Source organism: Sciurus vulgaris, assembly GCF_902686455.1.
Source record: "Sciurus vulgaris genome assembly, chromosome: 4".
Lineage (NCBI taxonomy): Eukaryota > Metazoa > Chordata > Mammalia > Rodentia > Sciuridae > Sciurus > Sciurus vulgaris.
In genome coordinates this window covers 40,990,397-41,006,214 of record NC_136464.1, presented here as the reverse complement: position 1 = coordinate 41,006,214, position 15,818 = coordinate 40,990,397, and the positions used below count along the sequence as shown (strand labels likewise).

General features: G+C 35.4%; 1 protein-coding gene across 3 annotated transcripts in view; it reads left to right on the top strand.

The window, feature by feature from the left end:
- Positions 1 to 13,975, top strand: part of BMPR1A (bone morphogenetic protein receptor type 1A) — a 133,765-nt gene extending 119,790 nt beyond the window's left edge. For all 3 annotated transcript variants that reach the window (XM_079138245.1, XM_079138243.1, XM_079138244.1), the window contains 6 exons: positions 1,551 to 1,695; positions 4,542 to 4,734; positions 6,327 to 6,624; positions 8,450 to 8,625; positions 9,647 to 9,777; positions 9,864 to 13,975. In XM_079138245.1, the coding sequence (XP_078994371.1) occupies positions 1,551 to 1,695; positions 4,542 to 4,734; positions 6,327 to 6,624; positions 8,450 to 8,625; positions 9,647 to 9,777; positions 9,864 to 9,989 (1,069 nt within the window). In that variant the 3' untranslated portion in view covers positions 9,990 to 13,975. The remainder of the gene's footprint in view (positions 1 to 1,550; positions 1,696 to 4,541; positions 4,735 to 6,326; positions 6,625 to 8,449; positions 8,626 to 9,646; positions 9,778 to 9,863) is intronic.
- Positions 13,976 to 15,818: the final 1,843 nt, after the last annotated feature.

The following is a 15,818-nucleotide window of genomic DNA, read 5'->3' as shown; positions in this document are numbered from 1 at the left end:
TAAAACCTTAGGGGGTGATTTATGACATTAGGATTGGAAAGATTATTTTAAGACACAAAGTCATATCTCAAAAAAGAGAAGAAGGTTGATTAATTTGACTACATTAAAATTTAAGGGGCTGGGGATATAACTCAATTGGTAGAATGCTTGCCTCGAAAACTCAAGGCCCTGGGTTCAATCCCCAGCACCGCCCCCGCAAAAAAAACAAAAGCTGACATAAAACACCATAAATGGAATGCCATGGCAGTCACAGACTAAGAGAAAAAATTGTACATATAAGTACCAAGATATTTAAACTGGGTGTGGTTGTCCATGCCAATAATCTCAGCAATTTATCAAGACCCTATCTCAAAATAAAAAGGACTAGGGATGTAGTTCAGTGGTAAAGAACTCCCATTTAGTAGGAGAAAAAGATGCAACACCTTAATTGAATAACATGCAAAAGAGACAAACAGGCAGTTGACAGGGGGAAAAAAATCTGTGAACCATGAGAAGGAAAAAACATTGACTTTACTAATTAGGGGAAAGCAAATTAAATAGTTCCCATCCAAATTGACAAACGTAAAAATATGGCAGTTGTAAGTTTGGGTTTGAATGTGGAAATGATATTGTGATGTTAAACTCTTGGTGGGAATATAAATAACTTCACTTTGAAGAGGAGTTTTGTGGTATCTATAAAAATTCATTTTGTGGCTGGGCACAGTAGTGCATGCCGGTAATCCCAGTGGCTCAGGAGGCGGAGACAGGAGAATCGAGAGTTCAAAGCCAGCCTCAGCAAAAGTAGGGCGCTAAGTGACTCAGTGAGACCCTGTCTCTAAATAAAATATAAAATGGGAATGGAGATGTGGCTCAGCGGTCGAGTGCCCCGAGTTCAATCCATGGTACACCCCCACCACCACCAAATCAGTTTGTGTATACCTTCAGGAAATTCTCCTATGGATGCCTAGAGGCAGGCACAAAAATGTTTAAGATCAGGCTAAGTGAAATAAACCAATCCCAAAAAACCAAAGGCCAAGTGTTTTCTCTTATAAGCGAATGCTGATCCATAGTTGGGGGTGGGTAGGGAACAATGAAGGAATTTTGGATTATGCAGAGGGGAGTGAGGGGAAGGGTGGGTTGGTGGGATGGGAAGGATGGTAAAATGAGACAGACGTTATTACCCTATATACACGTATGGAAAAAAATAAATTAAAAATAAATAAAAATGTTTATTAAGTAGAAAATCAGTATTCCTATGCTACACATGCTTTTTGATATTTTTAGACACTAAAAATTTTTTTACAGGTGGGATGGGCACATCTGCTGGTTTTGATCTGTTTGTGGTTTTTTTTCCCCACTTGTCAATATACTGTGAACATCTATAACATATACACATCAAAAACCCCTTCTTTAGGTATATTGTAACAGGATTTATTTTTCTGTGATAATATTGATTGAATATGATTCTGTCTGAAGGAAGGATGGCAGTGTGGAAAATCTTTGAGATTTTTCTTAGCTCAGAATTATATAGTTGAAGAATTTTAATATATAGTTTTCTTCTCTGTTAAAAGACATTATTGCAAGAGTATCTCAAGCAGGCGTCGTTACAATCGTGATTTGGAACAGGATGAAGCATTTATTCCAGTGGGAGAATCATTAAAAGACCTTATTGACCAGTCACAAAGTTCTGGTAGTGGATCTGGATTACCATTATTGGTAAGTTGAAGTTTCATATAAGCAGCAGTGGTGTGTGCTTATAATCCCAGTGACTCAGGAGGCTGAGGCAGGAGGATCACAAGTTTGAAGCCAAAAAAAGGGCTGGGCATGGGGCTGGGGACATAGCTCAGTTGGTAGAGTGCTTGCCTTGCAAGCACAAGGCCCTGGGTTCAATCCCCAGCACCCCAAAAAAAGGGGGGGTGGGCAGGGGCTGGGCAAAGTAAAGGGATGGGTAAGGGGAGGCAATGCAGAATGAATTCTTTAAAAATCATGTTATGTGCATGTATAAATATACAACAGGGAACTTCACCTTTTGTTTATCTGTTTACCAACTGATGAACTTCTAATTTATATCTGTTATGAATATAGCTGCTATGAACATTAACAGGTCTTTGTGGATATGTTTTTATATAAAGAACCAATCAAATATAAATTAATGGATGAGCAAAAGGAAGTCTAGTAGAGTACAGGAAAGAGAATGGGAGAGCACCCTTATAATAACACTAAATACCCAGATTGGTTTTTAATTTGTTTTTGCATTTGTTGAAAGTAAATACATTAATATCCTGTTTAAAATTTTGTCTAATGAAATCTGTAATTGGGAAGATGAAAATTAAACTATCTTCATATGCAGTCTGATGATTTATTTTGAAAATCCAAAAAAATGATAAAGCTGCTATAACCAGCAAGTGAGTTTCTCAGGTTGCTGAATACAATCATTATACAAATATTATGAATTTATATACACTAGCAATGAACAATTAGAAACTGAAATTTAAAATTAATATTTAAAATAGTATTAAAAGTACTGGAGATGTAGCTCATGGGCAGTCTGCCATAGAGCTACATCCTCAGCCCTTTTGATCTTGTATTTTGAGATAGGGTCTGACTAAGTTGCCCCAACTGACCCCAAACTTAGAATCCTCTTCCCTCAGCCTCCTTAGGCTGGGATTACCACAGCACCACCTTGCCCAGCTCAATTTTTTTTAAATGAACAAAAGATTTGAACTCGTACTGCTTCAAAGAAGATAGAAGAATGGCAGATAAGCACATGAAAAGGTGCTCTGTATCATCAGGGATGTGCAGATTAAACAGTGAGATACTGCTACATATCTACCGTAATGACCAAGACTGACAGTATTAAATACCAACAAGAACATATAGATCAGCTGCAAATTTCATACAAATTGGAATGCAGAATGGTGTAGTCACTTTGAAAAATGGTTTGCCAGTTGACTGGAAAGTTTACACATTTAACAGTTGACTGGAAAGTTAAGCATATAATTTCTTGACAGTAAGGCAATTTCTTCTACTGTTTTATCTAAGAAATAAATATAAAAACATATCCACAAAGACCCTAATGTTAATGTTCATAGCAGCTGTATTCATAACAGACATAAATTAGAAACAGCCTAGAAGCTTATTGGCTGGTAAATGGATAAACAAATTGTGGCACATTCATATAACAAAATATTACTCTTCAAGCCCTAGTACACACAGCAATATGGATCAGTTTCAGAAGCATTATATGCTAAATGAAAGAAGCCAGACACAAAAGTCTACATATTGTATGTTTCTGTTTATATGATATTCTAGAAAAAGTAAAACTGTAGGAACAGAAAACAAATCAGTGGTGTCAAAGACTAGGGGAGGGGATTTAATTTCATAAATGGGAAATTTTGTAGGTGATGGAAATGTTCTTCATCTTAAATGTGATGTTGGTGATTGCATAACTGCATGCGTTTGTCAAAACTTACTGTTCTCAAAAGGGATGAATTTTGTATATAAATTAAACCTCAGTAATACTGACTTGAAAAAAAATTACAAAATGATTCTGTAATCAATGGTGTATAAAGTGAGCCAGATTAGGTTTATACAGACTTTAGTCTTAGCTCGTTTTAGGTGCACTTCCAATCTGGACATAGTGTTTTTTTTTTTTTTTTTCATTTAAAATAATCATTAATTCTTCTGAAAATGACAGGTAAAGTACTTATTGTACTTCAGATGTCATCCCAAATAAATACCTATGTTCTGTGAGCAGTGAGTATAATTCAAAGAAAGTATATGTGAATAAGATTGTAATTGTGGTAAGTGCAACAACTGAGAGGTATGCTTGTGCTATAAAGTTATTAAAGCTAACAAACAGCACTCTAAGGGAACTGAATGTGCAGCAAGAGCTTGAGGCAGGAATAAATGAGTGAATTCTAAAAGTTGAAATACAGCAAAAAAGTATAAGTGAGTGTTCATGGTGAATGCTGGGGCTGGGACAGACTGTATAGCAGCACCTCAGAGACCAAGCTGCAGAGATTGCTACATAATAAACTACCCCAAAAGGTAGTGACTTAAAGCCACAAACATTTAATATTTCTCAAGATTCTGTGGGTCTGCAGGGCAGTTTGTTTTCTAGACTTAATCAGCTAGAGCTGGGTGGTACAGCTTATGCATAGGACTGGCAATTCACATGGTATTATCTGTTGTAAACAGGGCTTCCAAAAACAGCTAGAAAGGACACGCCCCTATATGTAAACATTTATCAAGTCTTTGCTTAGAGCACATTTGCTGTTCTGTTGCCCAGAGCTAGTCATGTAGCCAAAGCCCGAGTCCTTAAGGAAGGTGAGTACCCAAGGGTGACCACTTCTGGAAATAGCTGTCTCATTGACTAACCTGTTAATGATTTCAGAGTACATTGTACACTGTTTCTTCTTTTGTATACAATATAAATTTTAACATTGGAATTGGTTGGTTGGATATACCAAGCTTTTTGATAGAATAGACTGTCTTATTCCGTTGTCAGTCTTAATAGGTTATTTTCAAGAACTCAAAACCTTTTACTTTTTTCTGTGAAGGTTCAGCGAACTATTGCCAAGCAGATTCAGATGGTCCGGCAAGTTGGTAAAGGCCGGTATGGAGAAGTGTGGATGGGTAAATGGCGTGGTGAAAAAGTGGCAGTCAAAGTGTTTTTTACCACTGAAGAAGCTAGCTGGTTTCGAGAAACGGAAATTTACCAAACTGTACTAATGCGCCATGAAAATATACTTGGTGGGTACCATTTGATTTTAGTCTGTTTCACATTCTGACAAGGTTAGTGGGGTACAGGTAGAAACCTGCCATGTGGCATGTGCATTTGGCTAAAGGATGTGCAGTAGAATACACCATTTAAATCCAAAACAGTCCCAACCATGCACTTTATTTCCTTCTAACTGAATAAACAGCTCTGAGTTTCAGGTAGACAGTAAAGCTAGTTTATTGGATCTATTCGTATGAAAACCAAATCTTTTATAAGATAACTTAAGCAGTTATCTAGGGTCACTTTTAACTGTTTCTTCCTTTTACTTTTTTTAAGCTCAACAACCTAATGTGCAGCTTCATTTTATGTTCTATGCTTAATATTGTTCCTCTCCCTACCTCATATATACAGTAGCAAAATAATTTAGGTATGATCTAATCAGTAGAGTGCTTAGATATATCTAATTTTCCTGAGTTTTCTTTTTTCTTTACCCCTCAAGAGGGAATAGCACATTGTCAGGCACATAACAAGCACTTAGTTCTTTTCCTATTGTTTCTGTAACAAATTGCTGTGAGTTGGGTGGCGTAAACAATAGAATTTTATTTTCTCAGAGCTTCAGAGGCTAGAAGTTTAAAATCAGTTGTTGCCAGGGCCATTCTCCCTCTGAAGGCTCTATGCTCTCTTGCTCCTTCCTGGCTATAGGTAGTTAACAGCAATCTGTGCTATTTCTTGCCTTATAGACAATGCTCCAATCTCTCTTTTTGTCATAATGTGGTCTTCTTTCCTGTATGCTTGGGTCGCGATGCATATCCATCTTATAGGTTATCAATCAGTGAATTAGAGCCCACCCTAATCTTGTATGGCCCCATCTTAACTTGATTTATCTACAAAGATGCTATTTCCAAATAGGTCACATTTATAGATTGTAGATGGACAAGAATTTAGGGACAACACTATTCAACTCAGTACAGCACTCACCAACCTTAAGGGAGAGAGGAAGAGAAAGGATAGGGAAAAGTAGATAGTGCTGTGGATCAGTAGTCAGTGAGCCAGACTGAGAAAACAGATAAGGAAGAGGCATTGATGGGCAAGTTGAGTGAGTTGACTTAGTTAGGAACCAACTTTTGGTTAAACATATGCTTTTTTTTTTTTTTTTTTTTTTTCGTGGTGCTGGGGATTGAACCCAGGGCCTTGTGCTTGCAAGGCAAGCACTCTACCGACTGAGCTATCTCCCCAGCCCTGCATTTTATTGAAGTGTCTACTTTTCCTTGAAATTGAGAGCCTTTTCCAATAGAAAATCATATAGACTGATAATATCCTGCAGGTTATTAAATAATACATGATTTTATTAAATAATACTGATTTTTTTTCCCTAGTTATATGACTATTACTTTCATGATCGTTGTTAGGATTATTGTAAATTTATTGCAAAAATGTAGTTTTATGTATAAATAATAGAAGTAAAATTTTTGGTAATACATTCAAGAATTTTTACCAGGCAAATCAAATTATTACTATCTATACATGATAATGTAAGTTATTCTTGGTGTCCTGAATGAGTATTCTTGACTCCTTCCAGCCTTCTCTGATGATAACTACATTTTTAAACTCACTAATTGAACAGGTTTTATAGCAGCAGACATTAAAGGCACAGGTTCCTGGACTCAACTTTATTTGATTACTGATTACCATGAAAATGGATCTCTCTATGACTTCCTGAAATGTGCTACACTAGACACCAGAGCCCTGCTCAAGTTGGCTTACTCAGCTGCCTGTGGTCTGTGCCACCTCCACACAGAAATTTATGGCACCCAAGGAAAGCCTGCAATAGCTCATCGAGACCTAAAGAGCAAAAACATCCTCATCAAGAAAAATGGAAGTTGCTGCATTGCTGACCTGGGCCTTGCTGTTAAATTCAACAGGTAGGTAGACTCCACTGTTTTGAAATTATTTTAATTTCCAAAAGATACCTGCTTATTTGCATTCGGTACATTGGAATTCTAAAAATGTGTAAGTGTTCAATAAATAGTTCTGTAAATATATAGTTAAAATTTTGAGGTAATCTATTTGTAAAAATTACATCATGCTATACATAATTCTTGATTTTCTGCTTCTTATTGTAATAAACATCTTTCTATTTCAGTTTATTTATATCCACCTCATTCTTTTTGATAAATTCATAGCATTTGATATTATGGATGTACTATATACATTTTTCTGTGATCCAGCTAAGGGACGTTAAGATTGCCTCCTGTTTACTTCTTTTTTAAAGTTTTAATGAACATTGTTGTATTTTATTCATATAGATATTATATTCTTGAGTACTTGTGCAGGTATTTCTTCATGATGGAATCCTAGAGAAGGGACTGTTGACACAGAGTTTGAACAAATGAATTTTTAAAAAAGAGACAGTTTATATATATTAAATCATGACATATTGCATATTACCCCTTCAGAAATCATGTATCAGTTTACACTCCTATAAGTAGGGAAGGATTAGTATGCTGGTTCTCAATTACCACTTGATATTCTCAGTTTTTTAAAATAATATAGAATTATACAATTTTTAGAAAATCATTGAAGTCATTTTAATGTTATAGCTCGAGAAATACAGAAGTTGTTTCACATTTCAGAATTCATTTCAGGCCATAGGGCTGGGGAGACAGCTCAGATGGTAGAGTGCTTGCCTTGCAAAAAGAAGGCCCTGGGTTCAAGCCCCAGCACTGCAAGAAACCAAAAAACAGAATATTGGACATTTCAGGCCATAAATGAAAGTACTAGTTTATGAAACAACTATATGAACCATCTAAATCTTCTTCCATGGGTGTTGTAGTGTTCTTAATTGATATAGTGGTGTTGGCTTAAATATTTGTCCAATTCTATATAAGAAAATACAACGTGTTATATTTATCTCTGCTTCAGAATAATTTCTAGAACCTGCTAGACCGAAGGGCATAAACAATAAAGCATTCATGTCTTCAACTTTGAAATTTAATCTTAAAATTTAAAACTAACAAATCATTTATTACTGATTGTCAGTATGTTTATGTAGACATTACAACAAAACTAATTTCATCAGCTCAGTATAGAATAAAATGTAATCCTGTATTTTTAATGCTTAAGCTTATCAAGTGAGAGTGGTAAAAGCATATTTTCATATTCACTTCTTTGTAAATATAATTATCTGCCACTTTTTCTTTTATTCAGTATTGTTCTTTCTTAGAGAGACACTAAACTGATTTGGTGACAAAATCTGACCTGAACTTGATGTAAAGTTATTTATGACCTTCATTCAGTTTAGTGAGAATAGTCAGACTTAGTGTTTCACTGAAGACACAATAATGAGGTTAAGGAGCTCTGCACACTCTGCTATAATATGTGACAAATTTACAGGGCATATTACTTTTCCAAAATCTAAAGATGCTAAATTTCATTATATATCTAGCCCCAAGGATTTCTGATAAGGAAATAAATACATGTGTGTGTATATGTACATATATTTATTTTATTTATTTATTTTTTAGTTGTACATGGACATAATACCTTTATTTTATTTATTTATTTTTATGTGGTGCTAAGGATCCATCCCAGTGCCTCACACTTGCGAGGCAAGTACTCTACAACTGAGCCACAACTCCAGCCCCCTTATTTATTTTAGACAGAGAAGCTCTTATAACAAAAACATAAGATGTTTAAACAATTTTGTTCTTTGCTCTCAACCTGAATGTTGTCTTTCTCCTGTTACAGTGATACAAATGAAGTTGATGTACCCTTGAACACCAGGGTGGGAACCAAACGGTATATGGCTCCAGAAGTGCTTGATGAAAGCCTGAATAAAAACCATTTCCAGCCCTACATAATGGCTGACATCTATAGTTTTGGCCTAATCATTTGGGAAATGGCTCGTCGTTGTATCACAGGAGGTAGGAGTTTGAGTAGTGTGTTTCTGATTGTTTATTTAAAAAAATAAATAAATAAATAACAGCTCTCGTTATGTAATTGACATAGATATGTCAGGAATTCCCAGGACTACTCGAGGTTCCTGTGGAAAGAGCCATAGGACTAAGCATGTAGTTGTCCTCATTGCTGGAATTTATTACACTGGAAGGATGCAAATTAAAATTCGCAAAGGGAGAACATGCCTCAGGCAAAATTCTGAGAAAAACAAGCAAGACTTCCAAAAGTCCTCTCCTCAATAATGGAGAGCAAATTGTGATGTGTTTGAAGCATTATCATCCAGAGAAGTTTGGTAGACACTCTGCACCCATAAATTTTATTGGATTCTGTTCACAAGAGAATGTTTTGTCTGGCAGGTTCCAAAATTCCATACTCCCAAAAGTCTGAATGCAGGTGTTGACCACATACCATATTGTTCATACAAACCATATGGAAACAGGGAGACATGTCATTTTAGGGACATTTCCATCTTTGTAGGCAATTGTTTATCATTCAGGTTCCCAGACACTAGCCAAGGGCCAACCTTGTAATTGGGCCTTTCTAAGGACAGCAGTCTCAGACTTGCAGCATTTACTCTTTGTATATCATGGTGAGTCTTTCTCCTGTAAAATAAAATAAGAAAAACTGAATTCACTAGTAGGAGGAACAGTTGGGTAAGTAGAGATACTTATACTTAGATTGGAATTAAAAATTTTCAGGGTATAAGTGAACAATTTTGCCCTCCCCCCAAGGAATATTAGTATACCCTTTGTTAATAGACCGTGACAGTTGTGATGGGGTTACTGGTTGAGGTAGAGGAAATAATGGGACATGAATAAGAGAAAAATATGCATTTGCTACTTAAAGTGAACTATCCAGTTTGTACTTCTTTTCTTCTTTATGTAGGAATCAGCTTTAGTTCTACAGCTCAGTGAGAAAGGCTGCATAAATTGATATATTTTGTTCACCACCATTTTTATGGCCTCTGTGTTTTCTCTCTCCCAACAGGGATAGTAGAAGAGTACCAATTGCCATATTACAACATGGTACCCAGTGACCCATCCTATGAAGATATGCGTGAGGTTGTGTGTGTCAAACGTTTGCGGCCAATTGTGTCTAACAGATGGAACAGTGATGAAGTAAGTGGAGCTCACCCCCTGAAGAAGTTGTCCATGAATGTTCCCATAAATGATTTCTGTTCACTACCATGCTCTTTATCTTTCAGTGTCTGCGAGCAGTTTTGAAGCTAATGTCAGAGTGCTGGGCCCATAATCCAGCCTCCAGACTTACAGCATTGAGAATCAAGAAGACACTTGCCAAGATGGTGGAATCCCAAGATGTAAAGATTTGACAATTAAACCATCCTGAGTAGAAATTCTAGACTGCAAGGACTATGTTCCCCCAAGGAACAGGTGGAATTAGCATGGAATAAGGATGTTGACTTGGTTCTCAGACTCTTTCCTCACTACACCTTCACAGGCTGCTAACATTAAACCTTTTGGTACTCTTATAGACTACAAGCTGGAAACTTCTAAACACTTCATTCTTTACATATGGACAGCTTTATTTTAAATGTGGTTTTTGATGCTTTTTTTTTAAATTGGGTTTTTATGAACTGCATCAAAACTTCAATCCTGATGAGTAAGTCTCCAGTCAAACTCTATGTACTGAATTGCCTGTTCATAAAATGGTGCTTTCTGTGAAAGCCTTAAGAAGCTAAATGAGTTCAACAGAGATGGAGAAATACACACTTTTGCCTTCTACCTGAGAAAATTCATTTTGTATCCTACCTTTGTAAAACAGCCTATAGATTACAATCTCTTTGGGATTCTGCTTAATTCATGATAGTGCATCATGCTTTCCTGGATGATGGTGTGTGTGTGTGTGTGTGTGTGTGTGTGTGTGTGTGTGTCTGTGCGCGCACGTGCATGTGCACACATACACCAGTGTTCCTCTGCTGCCGTTTGAATTAGAAGAAAATAATTTGTGAATGCACAGGAAGATGTTGGTGGCTGGTGGTTTTGTGCTTTAAAAATGCAATATTTGACCAAGATTCGCCAATCTCATAAAAGCCATTTACCTTGCAATTAAGGTAGCTTCCCGCCAACTTTATCTTTTAACATAATAGTTGCTATAAAAGCCAAAAAATGTTTAAAGCGTTCATAAATTTGGACTATTTCCTTCTACCACCATCTTTTTTTTTTTTTTGTGATTATTTTGTCATGAGAAGCATTCTATCCGAAGTTGTAGCTTCTAATGCCATGAACCATGCTTATAAACACTTCTTATTGAAGTGAGTTACTGCATTTGATAGCAATGTAAGTGCCTATAATCATATTCTGTATTCTTTATTCTCAGTAACTTTTAAAAGGGAAGTTATTTATATTTTGTGTGTAATGTGCTTTATTTGCAAAACACCTGCTCTTTTACAACCATATTTTATATATGTACATACATTCACACTGTAGAAACCAGCTCACATGTACCTCACATCCTATCCTTAAAGGAAAAAATGTTTTAAAGTACAACTTCATTTGAGTTTTTTCAGAATTAATGCATCCAAAGTAATGTATCAGATCCAGGTCTTCATTAACTTCAAGCAAAACTTCATTAAGACAATACCATCTGAGTTTTCCTTTACAAAAGAATGCTGTAATTAGGAATTTATATGTCAGAGCTGACATAAATTTATCAATGACTCTTAAATATGTTTTTGACATAGATTTAATCATTTGATAATATTTGGTTTTACAATTTCTGGTTCCAAATTTGTGAAGACAATGAAGAGTAAGGCAAAAACTTTGAATATTTAGTACCCGCATCTACACTATATAGCTGTTACTCAGTAAAATGATAGATATTTTATAGAGGCTTTGTTATCTCAAGGAATACTGATTTACTTAAACTTGCTGTTTTTATAATACCTTCTAAATATTAATCTCCTGAAAAAACAACTAATGAGAGCATTAAGTAAAACAAATTTCTTTGAATATAATGTGATTGTGTCACAATATAGTGAAAAGGTTCAAACCTTTTAAGAATTTTTAGAAAGAAGAAAAAAAGTTTAAATGGGGGAAACCAGAATATATGCCCACCCATCACCAAAAACTTGACTGTCATTTAAAGCTTAAATTAACATATTGTCTACACACATTAGATAAGTTTCATCTAACAAAAAGTTTGAAGGTTCATTAAGAAATAAATTTGCATATTGCTATTACCCCCAAATTTGCTTTTTCAGTGTTTCTCATCTGTATACTGAGAAACAAGGATATTTTAATCAGAATTACCATGTGATTGGAGAACACAAGAGAAACCCAATTTGCATAGTCTATTTATTTTTGCTTTAAAAATATTTAGCATCTTAATAATGAAGAAAATACGTAAAGAAAGGCGAACTTCATTCTTGTGTGTGTAAAATGGTGTGTGTAGCTGGGCACGGTGGTACATGCCTATAATCCTAGCGACTTGGGAGGCTGAAACAGGAGGATTGCAAGTTAAAAGTCACCCTCAGCAATTTATCAAGGTCCTAAGCAACTTAGTGAGGCCCTGTCTCAAAATAAAATGGGCTGGGGATGTGGCCCATTTTAAGTTAAGTATCCCTGCGTTCAATCACAGTACCAAAAAAAAAAAAAAAAGTGTATGTAGCCTAAAAGTAACAGATAGTGTATGAGACCACTGTAAAGATTTTTTTAAAACTAACTTGATCTAGTAAAAGTGATATTAAGAATTAACCTTAGATACATGGTCAGTGAAACATTTTGTAGTGTTTTAAAAAGCAAATGCTTGCCATATTTGTAATCCTAAAATCTAAAAACATTGCATGAAACTTATTTTCTCCCTTTTGCTTTTAAATTTGAAGATCATGTAGTAAATGAAAAAAAGACCAGTAAGAAGAAGTATTATATTGTACCACAGTTAATAATTTGTAAAATGCTGGAAACCATTATTTGACTGCACTTATAATTTAGTGTTTAAAAAAATATGTGACTTCAAACAGTCATCCCTATAAATAATTAAAACATAAAAACTTCAAAAATCGGAACTACCAGAATATAAACAGCAAAGGTTAACCCTCAAGGAAAATTCTTCTTATGAATTCTCTTTATGCTGGTGAACATCTTTAGGATTAAAGTCATATTAAGATTGCTTCAGGACTGGGGTATGGCTTAGTGGTAGAGCACTTGCTTAGCATGTGTGAGGCCCTGGGTTCAATCCCCAATAAGCCCAACCCCCCGAAATGGCTTTAGTTTGTTCATTCTAAACTTTTACCATGCTTTCTTTTTTTTTCTTTTTTGGCAGCGCTAGAGATCAAACCCAAGGCCTTATATGTGCTAGTAGACAAGTGCTGTACCACAGCTACATCCCCGACCTACTGTCCTTTCTCACTGAATAAGTTTCTAAAGTATAAAATTTAAATCTAATTTCTCTGGAATTATTTTCACAAAAGAAACTTTACTTGGAACATTATGTTGCCTTTTCAGTGTCCAGAAGTGCTTCTAAACTTAGAAAGTGACCTTTCTTTTCTGTAAAATGTTTTCCTAGAATGTGCCATGTTTTTATTTATTCACTCTAACAAATATTCAATGCTTTTTTTTTTTTTCAGGTTCTTTTTTCTCTTTAGAACAAAAATACAGTATAGGTCCCAAGGTCACATTTGATATTGACTAATCAAAACACATTTCTTTTCATATATATTGTTTGAAATGTTAAACATCTAAAATAATTTCAAGAACAGAAATATTGATTTATTAAAGAAATTGTTGTTCATGTACTGTTTAGTAATATTATTGACTGGTCAGTGTAGTAATTCATCTTCTTGCCTCAGTATTGTTAGGAGAGTCACAATGGAAACTGCAGAGAGAAAACATGTTCATAAGAACCAAATTAAATCTAGAGCAGTAGCATATGAATCCATGTGGAAGGATTGTCCCGTAAAGAAAATACGTGAATATGGCTTTTGCAAAGGATTTAAGCATATTGTAATTTAAGCTTGTGCTCTGTACTCTGCTTTCAGTGGAATTATTTAAGCTCTTTTAGTGACCTTTGTCCTGTCCCGCTTAAAAACTAAAATGTAGTATATGTTGTATAAAATGAAAATATCATTATAGCTTACTTAGGGAAACTGTATATAGGCATTGAAAAAAGGGTTTAAAAAAGCAGTTTTATGCAATTGTAAAACACCAAAAATAGATTCATCTTTGATATGTAACACACTAAATGTATTTTGTACAGCATCTGGTTTAAAAGGTGCCTTAAGTTTACCATTAATTGCTTTGTTCTATATTCAGATTATGTCCAATGTATCATTTTTAAGTAAATAACCTTATTTTAGTATACTTTAGTGATGTGTTTTGTCATATTGCTTTTGGATCGTATTGTGTGTCAGTCATCTGATGAGTTTATGTAACAAATAAGGTAGTGTACATACAGGCTCCTGGGGTGCCAATTTCACCTTCCACAAACCCAACATGGAATATGGGTAGATAAGTGACTGCACACTCCTGCCTTTGTATAGAGAAGTTATAAGCATATTCTAGTGACAGATTTTTCCCTTTTATAAAAAAGCAAAACATTGTCTTTTAATTATAAAAATATGTATGCATAGCAGAAGTTTTGGGAAACAGGAAAGAATAAAGAAGCAAATAAAAATTACTCAAGGGCTGGGGAGATAGCTCAGTTGGTAGAGTGCTTGCCTTGCAAGCACAAGGCCCTGAATTTAATCCCCAGCACTGCAAAAAAAAAAAAAAAAAAAAAATTAAAATTTGATCGCCAGACATTACCACTAACTTATATTTGAATGTTTGAATCTTTTTTTCTACAGTATAAAGCTCATAATATGCCATTAAACATTCATTAAAAATTTTTTTTGAGGGCTGGCTGGGGATATAGTTCAGTTGGTGGAGTGCTCACCTCAAATGCACAAGGCCCTGGGTTCAATCCCCAGCACCACAAAAAATAAATAAATATATATATATACACACACATACATTATATATATATATATATATATATACATACACACATTTTTTTAAAGAAATGACTGCATAATATTCTACCAACTAGGTGGAATAATTGATCTCTTCAATCAATCCCCTGTTGGGGTGTGGTTGTAATATGCATAGTGTTGGAGATTGAACCCAGGGCCAGACACTCTGCTACTGAGCTACACTTCCTGTCCTTTTAAAATATTTTTACTGGTCATGGTGATATATGCCTATAATCCCAGTGACTAGAGAGGCTGAGGCAGGAGGATTGCAAGTTCGAGGGCAGCCTCAGCAACTTAGACCCTGTATCAGAATAAAACATAAAAAGGGCTGGGGAATGTAGCTTAGTGGCAAAAATTCCTGCATTCAATCCCCAGTACCAAAAGGAAAAAAAGTTTGGTTCTGTCTTTTCCCACCTGCATTGAGGCTTGCTGCCTTCCAGAGATGTTTCCTGTTGTGTGCAAACTCTGCCCATCAGTGTGCCTTCCAAGGCCTTTTCTTAGGGAACTCAAGTTTGTGAAATTACCATAAAAGATTCAGCACCAGCCGGTTCAGTGGTGCACTCCTGTAATCCCAGCTACTCCCAGCTACTCAGGAGGCTGAGGCAGGAGAATTGCAAGTTCAAGGCCAGCCTCAGCAACTTAGACTCAAAATATAAAAAGAGCTTTGGGGTGTAGCTTAGTGGTTAAAAAAAAAAAAAAGATTCAGTATTGGTTGATGTCCCTCAGAAGAAAAGCATGTTTCGAGATAGCATATTACTAATTCTTTACATGAGTACTTATTTAGTGTTAGTTTCTTAAAATGAGCAAACACTAATGTTGTATGACAAAACAACTTTATCCCAGGAATTTTAGATCTTGATAGCTTTCTTTCCATTTATAGAGATACTGACCTGAAAAGAGTAAATTTATTCATTTTTCCTTCACAGCATAATCCGTTGTATTCGTTGCTTAATTGGAAGAAAGACTATTTCCAAAGCTTCCTTAATAGTGTTCATAGAGAAGAACTTAGGAAACAGCAGTGTTAAGTCCTTGCAGGTAATTTCAAGCACATACTCAGTGAGTCTTCATCCACTTGGAGAACTGCTGATGCTAGTACGTTGACCATTTCTGGTGTGATGTGCTTCACTAATTAAGGTGCAAGTTCCTAAAAATCCTTGCTTTAGCCCTGAGACTGTACAACCTGATGAGGTG